This window comes from Ylistrum balloti, unplaced genomic scaffold (assembly GCF_031769215.1).
Source record: "Ylistrum balloti isolate Yb309-2 unplaced genomic scaffold, AGI_CSIRO_Ybal_v1 Utg371282, whole genome shotgun sequence".
Classification (NCBI taxonomy): domain Eukaryota; kingdom Metazoa; phylum Mollusca; class Bivalvia; order Pectinida; family Pectinidae; genus Ylistrum; species Ylistrum balloti.
Window position 1 is genome coordinate 36325 of NW_026782688.1, and position 27358 is coordinate 63682.

Here is a 27358-nt window from a genome sequence, read left to right on the forward strand (position 1 = left end):
TCCAACCACCATTCATCACCGACTAGGTCAATGTAGAATAAACTTAATACAACCAACTGTTACTAGGTACATATACCTACAGTCATGTTTCACAGTGATAAAGTAACTGCTTGGCGTTAACTGGAGTGACGGGACTTTGCTTTGGACTGACTGGAATTTTATTTGAACTGTCGATAATTTTACCCGGACTGGCCAGACTTTGTCTTGTCTTATTTGACTGTTTAATACCGTTAAAGTACCATATTGTCAATGATGCTAAGGACATCAATTGTGAAATCATGCTTGAAGGTGATTGAGAAAAATCCAAAGTGGTCGAAAGAAACCTGGATGGGGAGGTGCGCTAGCCCCATCATTCAATCATTTACTTAATTGAAATGTTGGAGGATTTCAGAAAATAAACTTCAAGTACGTGTGTATATTCTAGTAAAAAGAGGTATTATTAATAATTTAGTCAGGTATCATAATAACCATGCCTCCGATGAAAAGATCAATAACATTACCATTAATATACATTATACCACGGAAAATTGCTTATCGCCATCAGATAAACAGCGAACGACATCAATGCATTGTTCCATACAACATACTTTAAGCCGGACGGTTATGTCATATTTTTATATAGAGAGAGTAGATGTATAGAGAAAGTGTTGCCTTTTAAGAATCAAACCATGAGAGTTATATCTGAAAGAACAGAGATGCATTTGATCGGTTTAATGTTAATCTCAATGACCATAGAAACGATAATGGCAATTAATTGTGTTTCGTTCCATAGAGTAATGCGCGTGTCTTTACATGATCGCTTTATACATAGGATGGATTCAACTACTGGCATTCTAAGCCAAAAAGAATGTACACTTCGATGTTCTCAGGAGATATGTTTGTCCTTCTCTTACACAAAACACGAAAAAAGGTGCGACATCTACAGAAGTGTGTTTGCAGAGATTCCGACGGCTAGCATATCCACGACAACAATCTTTTTTGCTAAATGTAAGTATTGAAATTTATATTTGTATTCATTTTTATATTTGTATTTATTTTTATATTTGTATTTATTTTTATATTTGTATTTATATTTTATATTTGTATTTATTTTTATATTTATATTTGTATTTATTTTTATATTTGTATTTATCTTTAGAATATATATATTTGTATTTATTTTTATATTTATATTTGTATTTATTTTTATATTTGTATTTATCTTTATATTTGTATTTATTTTTATATTTGTATTTATTTTTATATTTGTATTTATTTATATATTTGTATTTATTTTTATATTTGTAATTCAACATATAAATGAACACCATTGTATTCTGAACACGGTAATGTCTTAACAGATAAACGTAAAAAGCGAAAGCGTTATGTCCTACTTCAGTAACAGCAAAAAATACCAATATGTCAACAGAATCATAATTTAAAAACAAGAGAAAAACATGAACAAAAGAAAGATTTACACGGAGATTCATGAATAAGTATTAAGATAATGTGGAGTTCCAGAACGGTAAACATGTTAAATCTAAGTAAGTAGCTTCACGTTCTCAAATGAGAAGTCCGTTCTGGCAATTTTCTGATAGTTTGATAACTTCTTACAAAAAATAGATCCTCATTCCTGTTTACATGTTTGTTACCCCTATATTTTGCTCGTTTAAATATTTCGATATCTTTCATGCAAAATGAACTTTCAAATAGGCCAAATCTGTACAAGGTCTTTCCTAATTATAGAGTGACAATGTACCAGAAGGCAGACATAAAATTAATGTTTTTGTTAATTTAATTCAATTGTGAATTTTATGTTAAATTCCGTATCAGTGTTAACAAACATGTGATTTACATAAACCATGCTAAAGCTATTGCGTTCATATCAATGACGTCGTACTCTACATTATTAAAGAATGCTTGTTGGTTCCCAGTTCACATGTGTTACCACATTTTTTTCTCGTAAAAGGCACGAATGGAAAATATAGATATGTTCATTTATTCTATTGAAAATATATAAATCTACTTTTCATTATGTTTTTAGATGGAAAAAAAAATAGAAAAGGGCTAATCAAACATCCGGTTGAAGTTTTTTCCATAAGAACTTGATATAAAGCCAATTAGCATGTGTAAACCCAGCCTCAATTATTATGACTAACAATACGTTTGATAGTAAATCATGATGCCAAACGTCCTATGGAAATCCAAATGTCAGCTGCTCTTTGTTTATAGTACATAGACCAAATGAAACAATTTCAACCTGGAAACAATCGCCATCATTGTGCAATAAAAACAAGTTTGTACCATTAACTACCATTTGTTATAACTTAACTTAGTTTCTTCTGAACGCAGGCATAACTGTCTCTATATTCAGATCATTGTCCAAATAAACATAAAAAATGAGATGAACAGTGTTCATATTGTGACGTTAATCAAAAGATGTTCGAAGTCTCATTTCATCGTTACTCCAAACTTAACCAATCGGGATTCGAATGTTGACAGGATGGGTGCTTCTATAACACTTTCAGGTAAGTTATTCCAGCTGTTTACGATTCGTTGAGTGAATGAATATTTTCTCACATCTAGTCTACATCTACGAGACCGCGTGATGCTGTTTGGTCATAGCCTCCCTTTAGGATCTTAAAAACTTCAATCATATCTCCCCTGTTACGCCTATTAAATAATGATGGTAGTTTAAGATGGCGTAATCTTTCTTCGTAAGAAAAATCTCTCATTCCTGGCAAGAGTTTGGTAGCTCGGCGTTGTACACTTTCTAAAAGATCAATATCTTGTTGCTTATATGGTTTCCATACGCATGTTCCGTATTCCAAGTGGGATTGAACCAAAGCTTTAAATAGTAAGCAGAATGATTTGTTATCCAGGTATTGTATATGTTCTTTTGATAGTTCCAAGTATTCGGTTTGCTTTGTTTACTGCTGATTGAATATGGTTTCTAAAGCTCAATTTATTGTCGACTATAATTCCAAGATCTTTTTCTTCTTTCTCCTCGGATAGCATTACTGTTGTTCTTAAACCATCAGTGTTTCGATACATGTGCAAATTATTAGAACTGTTATGTTACCCAAAATACATCGTTTTACATTTGTCTGGATGGAACTTCAGTAACCATGTATCTGACCATTCCTGAAAGTTGTCAAGATCTCGCTGAAGGTCTCCGTTTGAACTGGTGTCTTTATACAATTTTGTATCATCAGCAAATAGTAGAGTATTCGACTGAATGACATCTGGTAGGTAATTTATTTATATGACAAATAATGACGGCCCCAGAACACTACCTTGTGGAATCCCGCTTGTAATATGGCACCATTTTCACATGTGAGCGTTGACGGTAACTTGCTATCGTCTTTCAGCTAAGAAGTCTTTTACCCAGTTTACCAAATCTCCTGACAAACCATATGATTTCAATTTGCCGATTAACCTTCTGTGTGGAACGGTGTAAAAAGCCTTCATGAAATCAAAATCAACTGGCTCATTACAACCTCCTTCATCAATGACTTTTGTCCATATATCCATAGTTTTAAGAAGTTGGAGTACTGTAGACCTTCCTTTTACAAACCCGAACTGCTGAATGCTTAAAAGATTGTTAATTGCTAAATGATCCATTATGCGATTCCTGACAATTGTTTCCAACATTTTGCATACGACACTTGTAAGACTGCCTGGCTTGTAATTACCTAGAAAACAATTATCTCCTTTCTTAAAAATAGCAGTTATTCTTCTTATTTTCCAAGTTGATGGAACACAACCCTTACGTATGTATTGATTGAAAAAAATCTACAGTGGTTTAGTTATAACAGGTTCAAGCTCTTTAAATATCTTTGGATGTACATTTGTACGTTATCTGGACCTTGAGATGTTTTATTACTTTTGCATTTTCTTGTAGATAGATTTCTTTGCAAACAAACTGTTCTTCAGTATGCTTATCAGGGAGCAGAGGTACTTCTCCTTCTGTCTGCTAATACGTTAGCCTTTTCACTATCACTTTTAGCAGTATAGACCAATTAAACGTTTTCGTATACTTTTAACTCGGGTATCCCTGCTCTTGTTTTTGAATTAGCGTATCTCCAGAATTTCTTAGGATTGATTTTCACCTGTTTCGCGATATTTTGTTCCTGCAGTTTTTAGCTTTCCGCACGATGTTCTTCGCTTTGTTTCTTGCCTTGGCATAATATACATATTTATTGTGATCTTTTGTTTCCATAAATCTTCTCCAGCATCTATGTTTTTCCTAACTGATTCCACGGTAACAAGGATAAAAAGTGTTTCTTCTTCCCTGTTTTTATTTTCGGGATATACTTGTCAATTGTGGTTGATACTTTATTGATAAATCTGTTGTAGTTATCCTCCATATTATCAAGTTGCAAGTATGCATCCCAATCGATGTCTAATTCTTCAGCTCCGATACCGTCGGAACATATCTGCTATTGTTAGGCAGTAATTCATTAATACCTATAATCATTATATGTCCAATATTTAATCTTGCTTTGAGCTCCTCTTATTTCTTGGTTAGTGTATCTGCATTCGTAAATATACAGTCTTATTCATTCCTATACTTGTACGATGAAGATGCTGAAGGTTGTGTGATTTTAGTTCCTACTACTCGCGATTGTTGCCTTTCTTTATTGCTAGCCGGACAATTTTTCTGTTCCACGGCGGTCCCCGTACTCGTAACATAAATTTCCCCGATGCGTTGTTTTCTTTTAATTTCACCTCATTTCTCAATTCACTTTCCTGCTCGCGTTCCTTCTTAGTAAGATCATTATTCATCCTTATGTTTTGGTATTTCTCGTCCCGATTTAGGTTCCTTATCTTCGTAAAGAATTTCTTCTTGTCTTCTGAAGATGCAAAAGAGACAAGTAATGGTCGAACTTTTTCATTCATCTTCTCATATCTACCAAATCGGATGACTTTTTGAACCCTCTCTTCGTATTTCAAATTGTAAGTGTTTAGTATACCTTTGATTACTGCTTCATCATGTAGCTTTCTTTCTATCAGAGGCCTCTTCATTACTTGTTTCCTTGATGCCAAATACGATGACATTGTTTTCCATCCGTTTTCTATCATTTGATTCGGCCATGACATCCGTATCTACTGGCTGTATGTTGTCACTGGTACCCGTGCTATAAGCCTCTCTTTGGTGCTCTGTCGATGTCTTTTTCTGTATTTCACTTTGCACAATATCGCGAACTTGAGACTCGGTACATTTGGTATCGATCAAGCGTTCCAGTTGTTTATCTTTTCCTCGTATTTGCTCAATATTTCAGCGCATAACTGTTCAATCTGGATCTACGAAAGCATATTTTTCTCCACAACAACTCGGCAAGGAGGACAAAACCACATTGTGTTGGTAGATTCCGCAAGTACATTATATACTTTGACGCTTTTATCGAGACATTGATTACAGTAGTGGTCGTGGCACTTCTTGCAACTCAGCGCTACGCTGTTGTGCTCGGGAATTTTCAAGCAAAGTTTGCATGTAATTCCGTCCCAAGGTAAGGAAAAGGAGCTCCGATCCCGATGTTTTATCTTCTTTGCTGCTGGATCTCGTTTGACGGACTGTAGATCCACCGTTACCAGCAGTAGCTACAGATGCTCCTGTTTTGTTTACATCGCCCGGATGCGGCATGATTGAACCTTGTTTTGTAGCGTCATTTTCCTTGTATGGTTACCTCCCAAATTTTGACTGGAGGTCAGGAATGCACACAGGCACTTTCTTGACAAAGAATCCGATCAAATCTTCTTTACGGAGTTAATTTGAGATTTTAGTCTTCGTATCAGACGGAATTATGACAATCGCGTCCGTTGCCATTGATGACGTCCCGTCTGCATTTTGTTTTATTTTGTTTTTGCTATCTACATATTGATTATAAATCTTGATTTTTGGAAATATTATGTAAATCATTTTCAAGGGATATTTGAGAACTACGGTAATGTTTCATTTAATAGACATACACACACAAACACACAACCACACAGCACCACCACCACCACACGCACACACGTACACACATACAAACACTACCACAAACAAAACACCACCACCAACATCACCACCACACATACACCACCACACACACACACACACACACAACAGACACAAACCACCATCGCTCACACACGCACCACCACACACTCACACACACGTACACACACAAACACTACAACACACACCATCACTGCCACCACACACACACCTACATTACAACACACACAAATAGAAACACCACCACCATCGCACACACACCACCACTACACACACACACACACAAACACCACACACACACACACACACACCACCTCCACCACACACACACTAACACACACACAACAGACACACACCTACACACACAAATACGCACAAACACACACAAACACCACCACACATACACCACACACACCAGAACCACCACACACACAAAGAGAAACACACCACACACACACACACACACACACACACACACACACACACACACAAACCCACACACAAACACTGTAACCACAAACACAAAAACCACCAACACCGCACACACACCACCGCACATACACACACACAAACAGAAACACACCACACACACAAACAAACACCATCACACACACACCACTACCACACACACACACACACACACACACCACACACACACACACACACACACACACACACACACACACACACACACACACACACAAACACCACACACACACACACACATCACATCACACACACACACACACACACACACACACACACACACACACACACACACACACACACACACACACACACACACACACACACACACACACACACACACACACCACCACCACCACCACACACACAAAAACCACCACACATACACCACCAACACCACACACACACACGCACACACACACAAATACCACACACACAAACACACACACCACATCCACCAAACACACAAACACAACAGACATACACCACCACACACACATTCACACAAACACACACACAGCACCACCACACACACACACGTACACCCTAAAAAACCACCACCCATAAACCACAAACACCACACCACACAACACCACCACACACAAAGAGAAACACACCACACACACACGAACACCACCACACACCCACCACTACCACACACACACATACACAAATACACACAAACAGCACCACCACAACACTAATACACGTACACACACACACACACAAACACCACCACATATACACAACACAAACACACAAACAGAAACACCATCACCCTACACACTCACGTACACACACACACCAACACACACACCACCACCACCAACACCACACACACGAACACACACACACACACTTCAACCACCACACACACACATACACACAACAGACACACACCACCACACATATATGCACACAAACAAACACACAGCACCACCACCACCACACACACACGTACATACACACAAACACTACCACACATATACCACCAACACCACGCACACACACACAAACACAGCCACCACAAACACAAAAACCACCAACACCGCACACACACCACCACACATACACACACAAAAAGAAGCACACCACACACACACAAACACCACACACACACACCACTACCACACACACAAACACACACAACAGACACACACCACACACCCGCACATAACACACACACACACAAATACACACAAACACACCACCACCACACATACACCACCAACACCACACACACACCAATACCACACACACAAACACACACACACAACTGACACACTCCACACAGACATACACACACACAGCACCTCCACCACACACACCCACACACCACCTCCACCAAACACACACAAACACAACAGACACATACCACCACACACACATTCACACAAACACACACAGCACCACCACCACCACACTCATACGAACACCCTCACAAACACCACCACCCATAAACCACCAACACCACACCACACAACACCACCACACACAAAGAGAAACACACCACACACACACGAACACCACCACACACACACCACTACCACACCCAAACACACAACAGACACACACCACACACACTCACACATAACACACACACAAAAAATGCACACAAACACAAACAGAACCACCACCACACACATACACGTACACACACACACACACACACACACACAAACACCACCACATATATACAACACACACACACAAACAGAAACACCACAACCACACACACACACACGTACACACACACAGCACCACACACACACCACCACTGACACCACACACACGCACACACACACAACAGACACATATCACCACACACATGCACACAGACACACACACACAGCACCACCACACTCACACATACATACACACAAACACCACCACAAACACACAAACACACATACAAACATCACCGTCCGCACCACCACCACACACACACATACAAACACCACACACGTACACACAAAACAGACACACCATCACCACACACAAACAGACACACCACACACACCACACACACACATACAAACACACATACACAGAAACACACACATAAACACCACCACCTCCACCACACACACACACACACACCACCACCACACACACAAAAACACCACCACACATACACCACTATCACACACACACAACAGACACACACCACACACACACCACTATCACACACACACACAACAGACACACACCACACACACATATATAACACACACAAACACACAAACAAACATCACCGTCGCACACACCACCACCACCACCACACACACATACAAACACCACACACGTACACACAAAACAGACACACCATCACCACACACAAACAGACACACCACATACACCACACACACACACAAACACACACATAAACATCACCACCTCCACCACACACACACCCACACACCACCTCCACCACACACACACTAACACACACAAAACAGACACGCACAAACACACACACAGCACCACCACCACCACACACGTCCACACACAACAGACACACCATCACACCACACACACACACAAACACACACAGAAACACCACCTCCACCACACACACATCCACACACCACCACCACACACACAAAAACACCAACACACATACAACACCACATAAAAACCACCAACACCGCAAACACACCACACACACAAACACCACCACACACACACCAATATCACACACACACAACAGACACACACACCACACTCACATATAACACACACATACACACAAATACACACAAACACCACAACACATATACACCACACACACAGAAACACCACACACACACACACACAAATACCACCACCACCACACACAAACACACACAAAACCACCACACACGTACACGCACAACAGTCACACCATCACCACACATACAAACACAAACAGACACCACACACATATGCACAAAAACACACACACATCACCACCACCACCACACACACACACGTACACTAAACAAACAACACCACACACACGCACAACGAAAAACACACACCACATATACACCCACACAAACACACACAAACACCACCACCACACACACAAAAACCACAACCACCGCATAAACCCCAACACACATACACACACACAAACAGAAACACACACACATCACTACCACACACACAACACACACCACACACACACACAAAAGACACACTCCACACACACACACATTCAAATCCACACAAACACAGCACCTCCACCACACACAAACACACCACCTCCACCACACACACACAAACACACACACACAACAGACACACACCACTACACACACATACACACAAACACACACACAGCACCACCACCACCACACACACACGTACACACACACAAACCCCACCACACATACACCACCAACACCACACCACACACACACACAAACACCGCCACCACACACAAAAAAGAGAAACACACCCCACACACGTACACACACACACACAAACACCACCGCACATACACCAACAACACCACCACCACACACACCACCAGGACACACACAGCACCACAGATACCACCACACACACACATACACACACAACCACCACATACAAACATCACCACCACAACACACACACAAACACCAACACACACACACGTACACACACACAACCACCACCACACACACACCACTACCACACACAATCACACACACACACAGCACCACCATCACCACACACGTACACACACACACAAACACCACAACACATACACCACCAACACCACCACCACACACACCACCAGCACACACACACACCACCACCACCATCGCAAACACATACACAGACATCAACACCACATACACACAAAACACCACACACACACACACACAATAGCAAACACACCACTACCATCACACACACACAAATACACACTATACCACCACCGTCACCACTGCCACCACCACACCGACACTACCACCAGACACACACATACCACCTCCACCACCCACACACAACACGCACACACACACACACACACACACACACTCACACACAAACACACACACACACACACACACACACACACACACCACAACCACAGCACACACATACACAGACATCAACACCACATACACACACAACACCACACACACACACACACCCTCACACCCATATCACCTCCACTACTCACACAAAACACGCACACACACACACACAACCACCACACACACACCACCACAACCACAGCACACACATACACAGACATCAACACCACATACACACACAACACCACACACACATACACACACTAGCACAAACACCACTACCATCACACACACAAATACGCATATAAACCACCACCACCACTGCCACCACACACACACACACACACACCCTCACACCCATACCACCTCCACCACTCACACACAACACCCACACACCCACACACACACATACACACACATACACACATAACCACCACACACACACACACCACCACCACACACACACATACACAAACATCATCACTACATACACACACCATCACCATACACACATACACACACACACTAGCACAAACACCACTACCATCACACACAGGCAAACACACACACATACCACCATTACCACTGCCACCACCACACCACCACCACCACACACACAAACACGCACACCACCACCATCACCACACACACACACAAATCCACCACACACTACCACCACCACCACCAACACACATACACACACACCACACACATTCCCACACAACACACATATCCACAAACAAATTACCACCACCACACAAAACACACACAATGTGGGTCGCTTGTTCAAATTTAATGTGGTCTAATATGCAAGGTCGGAGGATAGACTGCGGTGTTTTCATTCTCCCACACATTCGTTTTCATTATATATAATTCGTTTGGCAATTTAACCTGTTTACCTCACATTTAGAATCAATATCATTCTTAAGTATATGTACTTAATCTATTCTACGAAGAGTGCATATGCATGTATTAAGTGAGATTTAATAAACTCAGATGAATTGTTCACAGTGTTGGGCTACTTTTTATATTGGTACTGTAACAACATTTTAAGGATTATTAGTAAAAAATGATATTAAAGTGTGTGAAGGAATAAAGACAAAGGTGTATCAAGTAATCGAACCGAAGTTGGTGATGTGTTTTTATGGGTTTCAAGAATTCTGAAATAAGAATCAATCTGTTTAGTTCCCAGGACCTGTTCCGATATTCATCCCGCATCTCCGTCTGGTATATATATGATGACCTACAACATGCCCGTGGTTTGCGATATTGACACGGATGGAGGATCATGGACAGTGAGTACTACAGCGGGAAAAAATCAGCCTCATCAAATGTTAATTTCTTGAAATTCTTTCCACACAAACCCAATCAAGGATGAATTTAGTTTGTTTGCTCTTATGAAACAGGTCACATGTTTTCTCCCCATTGTTATCACGCCTATTATGTCTAATTAACTACTAAATGCCACTAATACCGATTCCTTTGTTTAAAGCTTGGTTTTCTATTGCAATAAGTAGGTTATACAAAGACGACTAAACGGAGACATCGACTTCTATCGAGACTGGGAAACATACAAGAATGGCTTCGGGGATCTAAATGGTGATTTTTGGATTGGTAAGACTGAATTAATAAGGAGCAATACTAAAATATGTGTGAAAATTTTAGAAAGTGCCAGTTTGGTATAATACACGCCTCAAACAGGCATTAAGTCCAATGTTTGAGAGAATGATACGAGAAGAATGTGATATGTTTCATGCATTGTTTCAAATTAAAACAGCATTAATTATCGATGAAATTGCGGACGGAATGAATTACAAAAAAGCCTTCATTCCAGGTCATCAAACACGACACTTAAACATATTAAGAGCTGCAGTGATTCACAAAATGTAAAGTGGTTTCGATATAGAGTATAATAGAATTTTGACTATAAATATATCCAGAAACAAAGGATTGACACATTGTTCAAATACAAGTGATGTTAAGTGGAAACAGAAACCATTCTTTATGATAATGTAATGAATAACATTATTATTTAGGAACAGTTATGATATTTATTCGTCTTGTATTTGAAGGAAATGAAATGCTTCACAATTTAACCAAAACTCCACGTGTCTTACGTATCGAACTAGAGTCTTGGGAGAACTTAACAGCATTTGCCGAATACTCAACGTTCCAAGTGGGCTCCGAATCTGAGATGTATCAACTTCATCTGTCGGGATTCTCGGGCAGTGTGTCTTGTAAGAATGATTTCGTTTATTATACTTTCTCTTCTTGCTTCTCGTTTTGTCCATTTCGGAACAAAAATAGCTGTAACTTATCAATTTGTCTTTATTGAAACTCTTGCTTACAGGGTTGACAAGTTATTTCCATACCATATACTTAAGACTTACAACTCCTGAACAACAAAAACGTCATACGATAAAATTGAAAACAATGTATTTTGTTTGAATCAGTCGGTGAACAGAGTACATCAACTCATTCACTTAACGCAAATACAAACAAAAAAGTTTGGGATGATATGAAAGTAACTTCAAAGTGATCGTTTTAGCTCAGGAAGGCGCTTATGCCGTAGACCGTAGTCACCTTTTACCTTCAAACGACATTTTTTCCGTAACCAAAAAGCCAAAAGGATACTAATTTTGGCTTCCAGAATTTTGGCATGAATTATCACAAGATGTTCAAAAGATTTATCTTAATCCCATTTAAGGCCACAGGGCGAATGTATTAAATCTTCAAAAAAGGGTAATGAAGTTTGTTCAAATTAATGACCTACAACCACTTTCAGGTTTCTATAGATTAAAATCTAATGACTTCTCAATCAAGTTTTCAACAACCTATTCACATTATCATGGTTTGCCATATGCACTGCTTTGTAACGACAAAAAATTATCCCTATTGTTGAATGCTTATCATGATTTCATATTCGCTAGCATGCACTACTACCAAAAAAAAGACATTGCTATGGGATGATTGTACGATTAACAACTTCTTGGTATCTTTGTTTCTTAGTTGATTCTATGGCACACGTCAACGGCAATTACTTCGGCACCAGCGACAGAGATAATGATAACTACGGTGGTTCCTGTGCAGAATTTCATGGCAGTGGTTGGTGGTTTAACGCATGTTCTCTGGCCATCCTGAACGGCCCCTATCGTTTCATTACTGATACCATAGTTTATAGTGATAAAACTGCTTACTGGTATGATTTCCCGCCTTATACTACCCGGTATCCATTGAAAAAGACCCGCATGATGCTGCGATAGATGAAACGAGTTGATGACTTCATGATCACAGCAATCTTTTCTTACAGAAAAAAACGACTCATTCAATTGGCTTTATCATTACGTGTGTAAAGATACCGGCAAACAATATCAATGGAGGATAACTCCATATTTAAAAAGAACATAATAGGTAGCTAGAAATAGTTAAGTTGCATTTTTCATGAAATCACAGGTCGTATTTGAGATATACAAGTAAAGCAGATTGATTATAAAAAATAAAAACACACCCTTACGTGTATATATATATTCATCAACTGAATAACAATAACAGTGGTAGAAGAGATAGAAAAAATTGTGTAAATCAAAAATATTCCGTGATTTCTAATATGTGATTGCCATGGTTACCAATTCAAAAATGCTAAAAATGCAAAAATGGTACCAATTCAAATCTAAAACTACAATTTTATAGAAAAATGTTTTGTGAACATCTGTCTTTAAATTAACAGCACTGTTAAGGTAACAAATTACTTACATTTCAGCAAATTCCAAGTCGGAACACCTTCACAACATGACATGAAAACACTTAGAAAATTTCACTTTATATTCGGCAACATATATGATTGCGGTATTGAAATTTGCTAATAGCATTCCATATAGCAGTTAACAACTGAGATGGAGATGGGGGAGGACTTTTACAAATTAATGACGTTGAAAATTTTACCATTTGTATCAAACGAATTGTTTAAATATGAATTTTCATCTAACTTTAAAATTTGACGCTCTTAGGTAGTATCTTTCAGACGTAACTATTTGAAATTAAGTGGAATTCCAAAGATAAAAGGGGACGACACTGGGCTTGATGATATACGGTGCTGATATCATTCAATCGCATACGAGTAGGAAAGTTTCACCTGACTAGCCCTGGTATACAATAATAGCTTATAGACTTAGAGCACATGAGTATTGAGTTAGTCAGCAGTCAGGGGGTCTACGCAACTTAACTGATAAGGAAAGCTCCCATTCTTGAAGATGCATTTCAAATTTCAAATGCTTTCCTTTACTCTGGAGAGACCCATTAATCTTATCAAGTTTTATAACCTAGGACGGTCGTGCTTCGTATATGACAAACTGAAATAAACCTTAGCAACGTTAGACAACCTCAAGACATATCCGAACAGCCCTTTTAGTCCACACAACAGGCACCGTACAATTCGTGACAGAACATCAACACCACCAACAACAACATCAAGTTGATACTGTTCCTTTCTATATGGTAATCATTATCTGCGATAGTCTTAATGTCCTTTGTTTAAATGGGACAAAGTAGCTTGTTCACAATATGCGATGTAAAGAGAAACCTGTTGTTATAACTGGGAAATATATGTGCTCTGTCTCACCCCTTACCACATTCGTGCAGTTGACAACCTTTGGCAGTTCTCTTAACAACGATGATTTTTTTTTGTCGAAAACCGTTTTAGGAACTCAATTTTAAAAAACAGCAATTGAAAAGATAACACGGTAAAACCTAAAACAGGACTAGGTCAAACTGAAATATAACAGTAGATACATACAATGAAACAATAGTATTAAAATCAAACATGTTAAAAACGACAAATAAGAATGGAACAATAAATGAATTACATGTAATAAGAAAGTAACCATCTCGAATTATGTCCCTGTTGGCTTTTCCTATGAATAATGGACAGTCAAAATAAGACAGTCTCATAAAAAATGATTTCTCGGTTTTCTTGCCGCATAAACATGGCTGAAATCACTTTTTTTTGCCAAATGTACAGTAATAAAAAAATTAATGGCTTTCTGTGTCATCAATTTTTATGTAGACAGTTGGAAGTTTTATTTAGTATAAATTGTTGAATTTTCATCGCGAATAATTCACACTACATTAGAAGTATTAGTATGTGATGGCATCTCCCAACTGACTCTAACTTATCCCCAGAGGACTGATGAACTGGGCTACAGTTGACCAAATCGACTGAAATGTTAAAGATTAATCTTCTTAGCACCAAGATACGGTAGAATGAAATACTTGATGGAACTGTATTACATTGCTTTACCAAGGTATGAACTTCTTGCCCCTAACGAGCATAAAACACGTCCAGCTTCAAACCGCACATTGAAATGACTATGACATCACTATGACGAAAGTAAAAAAATATCTGTATCGGAAGTCACAGTCCTGTGGTGCTGGTTGGTAAAATATTTACGTACAGGATATGTTTTCGACGAATTCTGGTTTAATCATTTCGTTTTTCTTTATGGGCAATAAATGGTAAACTGTAATCATTCTTGTGTACATTATTGAACATTCGTTGTACATTCTGAAGACTAGATGTTGTGAGACTGTGATTTATGTGAATAGTATGTGATATTTCATATTTTATATTTCAAATCATTTTCATCGCAACATCTTCGAAACAAAGGAATACAGATTCCTGGGTTAAAATGTCGAGCTTTGGTTTATATGATACAATTACACTGTTCTTGATACAATATAGGTCCCGGGCCTAAGGAGACAAAGTACGTTAACTTTCTGTTCCTCTCTTCTTATTCGTATAGATACCTTTATATAAAATTTAAGAATGAAATGATGAAATGTCAAAAGCCTTGGCTTTGTAATTTGTAATGAAAAGCAGCTGTTCAGATGAGTATGTCTTTCGTCAAGTCTATTGAAAAAAATAAAAAGACGTTCGTACGTTACTTATTGCGGAAAATAAAACAGCAAAAATATAATGCAGGTAATGTTTATTACATACTCACCTGTTTCATTATTATACACAAAATATCATAAGAATATGTAATAGTTTCCTATTAAAATCACTTTTTCTATGATACAAAAGGAATGGATATATTCTGAATTATTAGTGGAATACACATTAAAGTCGTATAACGATTAAAAATTAAAATGCCTTGGGCATACAGTTAAGTTTAGAGCTTCGTTTGTTTGGTGGTTCAGAACTTGTTGTTGACCTCTCTTCTGTTTAAACATGTGCAAAATTCCTTCAAATCCAGCAATAAATTTTGATATTTTTTTTTATGTTGAAATCTCGTGTCTCGTGTTATTTCAATTATATCAAATTAGATGTAATTTAAAGATTGTACAATCAAGGTTTGCAGTAAAATAGTTCTACCTTCTTACACCAACAGATGAAGCGTTGTAACTAGATGCAGCTAATAGAGAGCACGAAACTCTTTGGCCAATAAGAATGGAACAATAAATGAATTACATGTAATAAGAAAGTAACCATCTCGAATTATGTCCCTGTTGGCTTTTCCTATGAACAATGGACAGCCAAAATAAGACAGTGTCATAAAAAATGATTTTCTTGCCGCATAAACATGACTGCAATGTTGGAGAATTTCCACGGAAAGTTAAGTTCTGACTTTTGATTAATTAGTAGCTAGCTCTACACACCATCGCAATATTTGTAATTTTACTGCATATAATCTGTTTGTTGTTATTAAATTGTTGAATTTTAACCAAGCTGTTGGGTTTTATTTGCTGTACGTTAATTCCTAACGTAACAGTACACAATAAAACTAGGCTCTCTTCCATTATTACGATACACAATACCTACAGATAACTCAACTTACCAGGTCCTCTTCCAACATTACAATACACAATAACTACAGATAACACAACAAACTAGTCCCTCTCCCAAAATTACATTACACAATAACTACAGATTACAGAAATTACAAGACCCTCTCCATACACAATAACATTACAATACACAATACACCTACAGATAACACAACACAACTTACATTAGGATAACACCCTATCCCAACATTACAATACACAATGACTACAGATAACACAACAAACTAGGCCCTCTCCCAACATTACATTAAATAATAACTACAAATATCACAACTAACCAGCCCCTCTCCCAACATTACAATACACAATTACAATAGATAACACAACTTACTAGGCCCTCTCCCAACATGACAACACACAATAACTACAGATAACATAACTTACTAGGCCCTCCGCCTACATGACATACACAATAACTACAGATAACATAACTTACTAGGCCCTCTGCCTACATGACAATACACAATAACTACAGATAACACAACTTGGTAGGCCCTCTCCTAACATGGCAATACACATTAACTACAGATAACACAACTTTATCCTGCGACCAGCACCTGGCGACTGCCCCGCGTAAGCCTCGAACCCGTGACCTAGACATTGAAGCCTAATTTTTTAAGTAGTTCTTGATTGTAAGTTTAAAGAAAGACTTAATATCAACAAGACCTTCTCCATTTATTACTAAATTACGACGTTTGAAGATACAAAACCTGGCAACAGACATCAAGAAATTGACAAAAAGCATATTCACGTGTTTATTTTTCTGTGACGAACCAAACAACAATAATGTTTTAAAATTTTGAGAGTTGAGGACATTGACATCTGCCCTAGAAAAAATAGTTTCATTTAGATTTACAAGATAATCAATGAACTGTTTTAACTTTGGACACTCTAAGAAAAGATGAAAAATATCTTTAGTTTAAAGCTGACAAACAGGACAGAGATCACTATCCGACATCTTAAAGCGGCAGAGTTTATTGCTAGTAAAGATCCAATTGTGATCAACTTTTAAATTTAACTCTACACAATCACATGGGTAGTAAGATACATGTACAGTTTGAAAACTCCGGTCAACATCAAAGTTAGGAAATTTGTTCGACCAGAACTGTCTGGACACCGGCTATATTACAAACACGCGCCGTACGAGCAATTTGTAAATCGCACGTGTAGTTCTAGACACGAACCGCGTGCCGGTCACGTTGATCCTAACATGATAATTTCGGTTATTGCTGATATAGAAAGGAAGTCGGGAACACATTCGTAAGTAAAATCTTTCAATTGCAATAAACCTGCTTCAAAAAAATTATTGTAGTATAAAGTTTTACCATTTTTCACAATCATAGGATTACAAAACACTGGTTGACAATAAATATGTTGTGTGTCATAGTTGAATTCTAAAAGCTCATAATAATTTGACCAAGCTGTTAACATTTCTTGATAAAATTGGGGTAAGCTCGTCAGCTGGCGAAAAGTATACTTACAATAAAAACACAAAATCCCAATGTTCATGTCACCTACACCAGACAGAAATATTTACACTTATCCTTCCACAAAGCGTATGAAGTTTCATTAGCATATAGTAAACGGAATGCAAATTTAAATTTAAAAGCTTTTAGCTTTAGCTCTATATCAGGAAACTAATCCACCGTCACGCTTATCGCCGATCATAGTTTTATACGATACAAGATGAGATTTATTTTTCCATAGAAAACCAATACACAACTTATTTAATTCATTTTTCACACCATCGGGTACACTCGTAACAGCAAGTGTGTACCAACATTTAGACAAGACAAAGATGAGATGACTGTAGCTCTTCCGTGTATAGTCAAATCTCTCTGAGACCATAATTGTAAAAGGTTTTTAATTGCCTTAACTTTACCACTCCAATTGAGCTCATCACAGAGAGCGTCACTTTTTCCCAGATATACTCCGAGAATTAAAATAACATCTTTTAACAGTTTGAATTTATACAAGTTACATTCATTTTCAGATATTTCTCCGCTAATAATACAAAGTAATTCAGTTTTTGATTTGTTAACTTTCGCACCAGACGGTCGACTATATGTCTCCAAAACATTAAAAACTCTCTCAATAGATTTTAATTGAAAGGGTCAAAGTGGTATCATCAGCGTGTTGAAAAATTTTAGATTCATTCCCCGACATAGGAATAGGAACTTCGGGCAAGCACAGATTAGCTTGTCACAGTCAATACAACACTCGTCGTCTACCTCATCGCCATCACATCGACAGTCAAAGGAACCACACGCGTCACACAGGGACATCTTACGGATAGTGTCTTCCTCCGCGCGCTCAAGTGTAGACATTCCACACGGACAATCGGCTCTGACGTCACCGCAGCGCCTGCATGGCTCGGTCCGACAATTACGAGCATAATGTCCCTGTCCCTCACACTTGAAACAGTGGATTTGTGGACAGTTTCTGAAAAGATGGTCAATCGAATGGCACAGAGAACACATACGCTTCTGATTGTTGTGTTCCACACGGTAATACGCGTTGTCCAACTTTACAGTATATGGTATGGACGGAAGTGTAGGCGGAAGCCTGACTTTGACAAATCTCGTGCCGTCCGCTATTTCCGTTCCAAGTAATACCGTCTTTTGCATGGGGATAAAATCGCTACCCTCTTAACTAGTAAGCCTGGCCTCAAGTTCACTGTCTTCAATATAGGCAGGTATATGCAGAAAGGAGACAACAATAAAAAATTTCACAACCTCCGACACATTACATACACGTCCGTTAATGTTGACACTGTCCAACAATATCTGAGCCGACTCCTTACCGTCTAGAGTGATCTCGTAACCATTCCCCCCTTTGGGGACACAGGCAAATAGAGCACCTGGACCATACTGATTTTCAACATAGTCAATAATGTTCAAAGGCGTAATAACCTTGTTGTCATCAACATCAACAAAATAGAAACTCTCTTTCTTGTACGACCTGTTCTGGGCCCTGTTATGTCCGGGGCCGCCATTACGGCCAACGCCCTGGTCAGCTACCATGTCGAGGAAATGGCAGTGAAATACAAAAATACTTCACATTGTCAGTTTTTCCTTTTATAATGTAAACAGTAAGCAACATATGACACAAATACAGTACACTTAGGCACCAGTGTGGCCAAAGAAGGCAACGATGACTTACGATTGAAAGTCCGCGATATGAACTACGTCCATCAATCTCAGTCCCCACCGGAAGTCCTCCACCTAGAGATGGAAGCCTAAATTGTCAGTCGCTTTAACCATTCAGCCAAACGCATAGCAATTGTAGAAAAAGTGAGAGTCAATGAGTCAGTGAAGTATGTGAGTTTGTAATAAAAAAGCAACAATACCCAACATATGAACAGAATCATGTTCCAAATTCAAACACTGAGGCAAAACACGAACAATAGAAAGATTTACACAGAGACTCCTGGAAAAATGCAAGAAAGGTCTCTACATCTATCTCCAAATGTGTGTCTTTTGTACAATCTCCAAAACTCTTGACTGTCATGCGTGCTATATCACATCGATACACAGAAATACGGCTTGTCATATTAAGACATATATCATTCTGATATTTATCCCCGCCTTGCCATTCGCTTTTAGCACCACTTGGTCGCAATTTGGCAAAGTTCGTGTACGGACTTGAGCTAAACGATATCGCGTGTAAGTTTGATTTTTTTTTATTATTCATATATGTTGGTTGTATATGTCGGTAGGTCGGAATATTCGTTACCGCTCTGTATGTATGTAACGCTTGAATTGTGCTGTTCACTTCACTTGGGACTAGTCATTAGTAAGTCCAACCACCATTCATCACCGACTAGGTCAATGTAGAATAAACCTAATACAACCAACTGTTACTAGGTACATATACCTACAGTCATGTTTCACAGTGATAAGGTAACTGCTTGGCGTTAATTGGAGTGACGGGACTTTGCTTTGGACTTACTGGAATTTTATTTGAACTGTCGATAATTTTACCCGGACTGGCCGGACTTTGTCTTGTCTTATTTGACTGTTTCATACCGTTAAAGTACCATATTGTCAATTGTGAAATCATGCTTGGAGGTGATTGAGAAAAATCCAAAAGTGGTCGAAAGAAACCTGGATGGGGAGGTGCGCTAGCCCCATCATTCAATCATTTACTTAATTGAAATGTTGGAGGATTTCAGAAAATAAATTTCATGTACGTGTGTATATTCTAGTAAAAAGAGGTATTATTAATCATTTAGTCAGGTATCATAATAACCATGCCTCCGATGAAAAGATCAATAACGTTACCATGAATATAGATGTTACCACGGACAAATGCTTATCGCCATCAGATAAACAGCGAACGACATCAATGCATTGTTCCATACAACATACTTTAAGCCGGACGGTTATGTTATATTTTTATATAGAGAAAGTAGATGTATAGAGAAAGTGTTGCCTTTTAAGAATCAAACCATGAGAGTTATATCTGAAAGAACAGAGATGCATTTGATCGGTTTAATGTTAATCTCAATGACCATAGAAACGATAATGGCAATTAATTGTGTTTCGTTTCATAGAGTAATGCGCGTGTCTTTACATGATCGCTTTATACATAGGATGGATTCAACTACTGGCATTCTAAGCCAAAAAGAATGTACACTTCGATGTTCTCAGGAGATATGTTTGTCCTTCTCTTACACAAAAAACGAAAAAAGGTGCGACATCTACAGAAGTGTGTTTGCAGAGATTCCGACGGCTGGCATATCCACGACAACAATCTTTTTTGCTAAATGTAAGTATTGAAATTTATATTTGTATTTATTTTTTATATTTATATTTGTATTTATTTTTATATTTGTATTTATTTTTATATTTATATTTGTATTTATTTTTATATTTGTATTTATATTTTATATTTTTATATTTGTATTTATTTTTATATTTGTATTTATTTTTATATTATATTTGTATTTATTTTTATATTTGTATTTATTTTTATATTTATATTTGTATTTATTTTTATATTTGTATTTTTATATTTATATTTGTATTTATTTTTATATTTGTATTTATTTTTATATTTGTATTTATTTTTATATTTGTATTTATTTTTATATTGATATTTGTATTTATTTTGATATTTGTATTTATCTTTATATTTGTAATTCAACATATAAATGAACACCATTGTATTCTGAACACGGTAATGTCTTAACAGATAAACGTAAAAATTGAAAGCGTTATGTCCTACTTCAGTAACAGCAAAATATACCAATATGTCAACAGAATCATAATTTAAAAACAAGAAAAAAACATGAACAAAAGAAAGATTTACACGGAGATTCATGAATAAGTATTAAGATAATGTGGAGTTCCAGAACGGTAAACATGTTAAATCTAAGTAAGTAGCTTCACGTTCTCAAATGAGAAGTCCGTTCTGGCAATTTTCTGATAGTTTGATAACTTCTTACAAAAAATAGATCCTCATTCCTGTTGACATGTTTGTTACCCCTATATTTTGCTCGTTTAAATATTTCGATATCTTTCATGCAAAATAAACTTTCAAATAAGCCAAATCTGTACAAGGTCTTTCCTAATTATAGAGTGACAATGTACCAGTAGGCAGACATAAAATTAATGTTTTTGTTAATTTAATTCAATTGTGAATTTTATGTTAAATTCCGTATCAGTGTTAACAAACATGTGATTTACATAAACCATGCTAAAGCGATTGCGTTCATATCAATGACGTTACTCTACATTATTAAAGAATGCTTGTTGGTTCCCAGTTCACATGTGTTACCACATTTTTTCTCGTAAAAGGCACGAATGGAAAATATAGATATGTTCATTTATTCGATTGAAAATATATAAATCTACTTTTCATTATGTTTTTAGATGAAAAAAAATAGTTAAGGGCTAATCAAACATCTGGTTGAAGTTTTTTTCCATAAGAACTTGATATAAAGCCAATTAGCATGTGTAAACCCAGCCTCAATTATTATGACTAACAATACGTTTGATAGTAAATCATGATGCCAAACGTCCTATGGAGTCTGGTTAGGAAGCAAATTTCCAATAGTACAGTTTTAATTTTCTCATTTGAAATCCAAATGTCAGCTGCTCTTTGTTTATAGTACATAGACCAAATGAAACAATTTCAACCTGGAAACAATCGCCATCATTGTGCAATAAAAACAAGTTTGTACCATTAACTACCATTTGTTATAACTTAACTTAGTTTCTTCTGAACGCAGGCATAACTGTCTCTATATTCAGATCATTGTCCAAATAAACATAAAAAATGAGATGAACAGTGTTCATATTGTGACGTTAATCAAAAGATGTTCGAAGTCTCATTTCATCGTTACTCCAAACTTTAACCAATCGGGATTCGAATGTTGACAGGATGGGTGCTTCTATAACAATTTCAGGTAAGTTATTCCAGCTGTTTACGATTCGTTGAGTGAATGAATATTTTCTCACATCTAGTCTACATCTACGAGACCGCGTGATGCTGTTTGGTCATAGCCTCCCTTTAGGATCTTAAAAACTTCAATCATATCTCCCCTGTTACGCCTATTAAATAATGATGGTAGTTTAAGATGACGTAATCTTTCTTCGTAAGAAAAATCTCTCATTCCTGGCAAGAGTTTGGTAGCTCGGCGTTGGACACTTTCTAAAAGATCAATATCTTGTTGCTTATATGGTTTCCATACGCATGTTCCGTATTCCAAGTGGGATTGAACCAAAGCTTTAAATAGTAAGCAGAATGATTTGTTATCCAGGTATTGAATATGTTCTTTTAATAGTTCCAAGTATTCGGTTTGCTTTGTTTACTGCTGATTGAATATGGTTTCTAAAGCTCAATTTATTGTCGACAATAATTCCAAGATCTTTTTCTTCTTTCTCCTCGGATAGCATTACTGTTGTGCTTAAACCATCAGTGTTTCGATACATGTGCAAATTATTAGAACTGTTATGTTACCCAAAATACATCGTTTTACATTTGTCTGGATGGAACTTCAGTAACCATGTATCTGACCATTCCTGAAAGTTGTCAATGACCATTCCTGAAAGTTGTCAAGATCTCGCTGAAGGTCTCCGTTTGAACTGGTGTCTTTATACAATTTTGTATCATCAGCAAATAGTAGAGTATTCGACTGAATGACATCCGGTAGGTAATTTATTTATATGACAAATAATGACGGCCCCAGAGCACTACCTTGTGGAATCCCGCTTGTGACATGGCACCATTTTCACATGTGACCGTTGACGGTAACTTGCTGTCGTCTTTCCGCTAAGAAGTCTTTTACCCAGTTTACCAAATCTCCTGAAAAACCATATGATTTCAATTTGCCGATTAACCTTCTGTGTGGAACGGTGTAAAGAGCCTTCATGAAATCAAAATCAACTGGCTCATTACAACCTCCTTCATCAATGAGTTTTGTCCATATATCCATAGTTTTAAGAAGTTGGAGTACTGTAGACCTTCCTTTTACAAACCCGAACTGCTGAGTGCTTAAAAGATTGTTAATTGCTAAATGATCCATTATGCGATTCCTGACAATTGTTTCCAACATTTTGCATACGACACTTGTAAGACTGCCTGGCTTGTAATTACCTGGAAAACGCTTATCTCCTTTCTTAAAAATAGCAGTTATTCTTCTTATTTTCCAAGTTGATGGAACACAACCCTTACGTATGGATTGATTGAAAAGAATCTACAGTGGTTTAGTTATAACAGGTTCAAGCTCTTTTAATATCTTTGGATGTACATTTGTACATAATCTGGACCTTGAGATGTTTTATTATCTTTGCAATTTCTTGTAGATCGATTTCTTTCCAAACAAAATAATCTTCAATATGCTTATCAGGGAGCAGAGGTACTTCTCCTTCTGTCTGCTTATACGTTAGCCTTTTCACTATCACTTTTAGCAGTATAGACCAATTAAACGTTTTCGTATACTTTTAACTCGGATATCCATGCTCTTGTTTTTGAATTAGCGTATCTCAAGAATTTCTTTGGATTGGATTTCACCTGTTTTGCGATATTTTGTTCCTGCAGTTTTTAGCTTTCCGCACGATGTCATTCACTTTGTTTCTTGCCTTGGTATAATCTACATATTTGTTGTGAACTTTTGTTTCCATAAATCTTCTCCAGCATCTATGTTTTTTCCTAACTGATTCCACGGTAACAAGGATAAAAAGAGTTTCTTCTTCCCTGTTTTTATTTTCGGGATATACTTGTCAATTGTGGTTGATACTTTATTGATAAAACTGTTGTAGTTATCCTCCGTATTATCTAGTTGCAAGTATGCATCCCAATCGATGTCCAATTCTTCCCTCATCTTAGTGTAGTTTCCAAGATTATAGTTAAGTTTTACTGTTGCACTATTTTGTGTGACATGTTTACATATGAACTGAAAGGCGATACAAGCATGGTCTCTTTTGTCAAGCGCACTTTTAAATTTGAAACCATATTTTCTTCATTTGTGAGTATAAGATCCCACAAGCTTGGTTCTTGGTTAATCCTAATCCTGGTTGGATTTTGCACATGTTGATACAAGAACGTGTCCCGGACAGTTTCGATGAATTTGGTTTCAGTTTTGTTGCCGTATTCAGTGGTGCAGTTTTCCCCATTAATACTCCTATAGTTAAAATCTCCCATAAAAAAAAAACATTTGTGTGTATAGTTAGATTTACCGATTTCAATTAAAAGATCATTAATTTTATCGTTGTTTTCTTCATTGCTATTTGGACTTTTATATATACAACCAACCAAAAGTTGATTTGCTTCGGCCAAGTCGACGCTAACAAGAATGCGTTCTTTAGCAATCGTTGAAATGGAAACCTCAGTTTCGCGTAGATCTGAATTATTATAGAGAGCTACTCTTCTAATTCCGTTTTCACTACTCAGGTTATTTATTAATAAATCATATCCTTCTATTCACAGCTCCGATACCGTCGGAACATATCTGCTATTGTTAGGCAGTAATTCATTAATACCTATAATCATTATATGTCCAATATTTAATCTTGCTTTGAGCTCCTCTTATTTCTTGGTTTGTGTATCTGCATTTGTAAATATACAGTCTTATTTATGCCTATACTTGTACGATGAAGATGCTTAAGGTTGTGTGATTTTAGTTCCTACTACTCGCGATTGTTGCCTTATTTTATTGCTAGCCGGACAATTTTTCTCTTCCACGGCGGTCCCCATACTCGAAACATAAATTTCTCGGATGCATTGTTTTCTTTTAATTTCGCCTCATTTCTCAATTCACTTTCCTGCTCGCGTTCCTTCTTAGTAAGATCATTATTGATCCTTATGTTTTGGTATTTCTCGTCCCGATTTAGGTTCCTTATCTTCTTAAAGAACTCCTTCTGGTCTTCTGAAGATGCAAAAGAGACAAGTAATGGTCGAACTTTCTCATTCATCTTCTCATATCTACCAAATCGGATGACTTTTTGAACCCTCTCCTCGTATTTCAAATTGGAAGTGTTTAGTATACCTTTGATTACTGCTTCATCAGTTAGCTTTCTTTCTATCAGATGCCTCTTCATTATTTGTTTCCTTGATGCCAAATACGATGACGTTGTTTTCCCTCCGTTTTGTATCATGTAATTCGGCGATGACATCCGTATCTACTAGCTGCATGTTGTCACTGGTACCCGTGCTACAAGCCTTTCTTTGGCTCTCTGCCGATGTCCTTTTCTGCATTTCAATGTGCACAATATCGCGAACTTGAGACTCGGTACATTTGGTATCGATCAAGGTTCCAGTTGTGTAAATCACCACACACACACACACACACACACACACACACAAACACCACCACACATACACACACACAACCACCACCACACACACACAACAGACACACACACCACCACCATCACCACACAGAGACACATACACCCTCTCACACACACACACACACCACCACACACAACAAACACACATCGCCACCATCACCACACACACACATACAACTTCACCATCACACCCACACAAGCACACACACACCACAAGAACCACACACACACACACT

General features: G+C 37.6%; 1 protein-coding gene across 1 annotated transcript; it reads left to right on the plus strand.

The window, feature by feature from the left end:
* The first annotated feature begins 11732 nt into the window (after nucleotides 1-11732).
* LOC132561803 (angiopoietin-related protein 7-like) lies at nucleotides 11733-13745 on the plus strand. Its single transcript, XM_060226502.1, has 4 exons — nucleotides 11733-11777; nucleotides 12000-12096; nucleotides 12555-12719; nucleotides 13492-13745. The coding sequence occupies exons 1-4, from the start codon at nucleotides 11733-11735 to the stop codon at nucleotides 13743-13745; spliced, it is 561 nt and encodes a 186-aa protein (XP_060082485.1).
* The last annotated feature ends 13613 nt before the right edge of the window (nucleotides 13746-27358 follow it).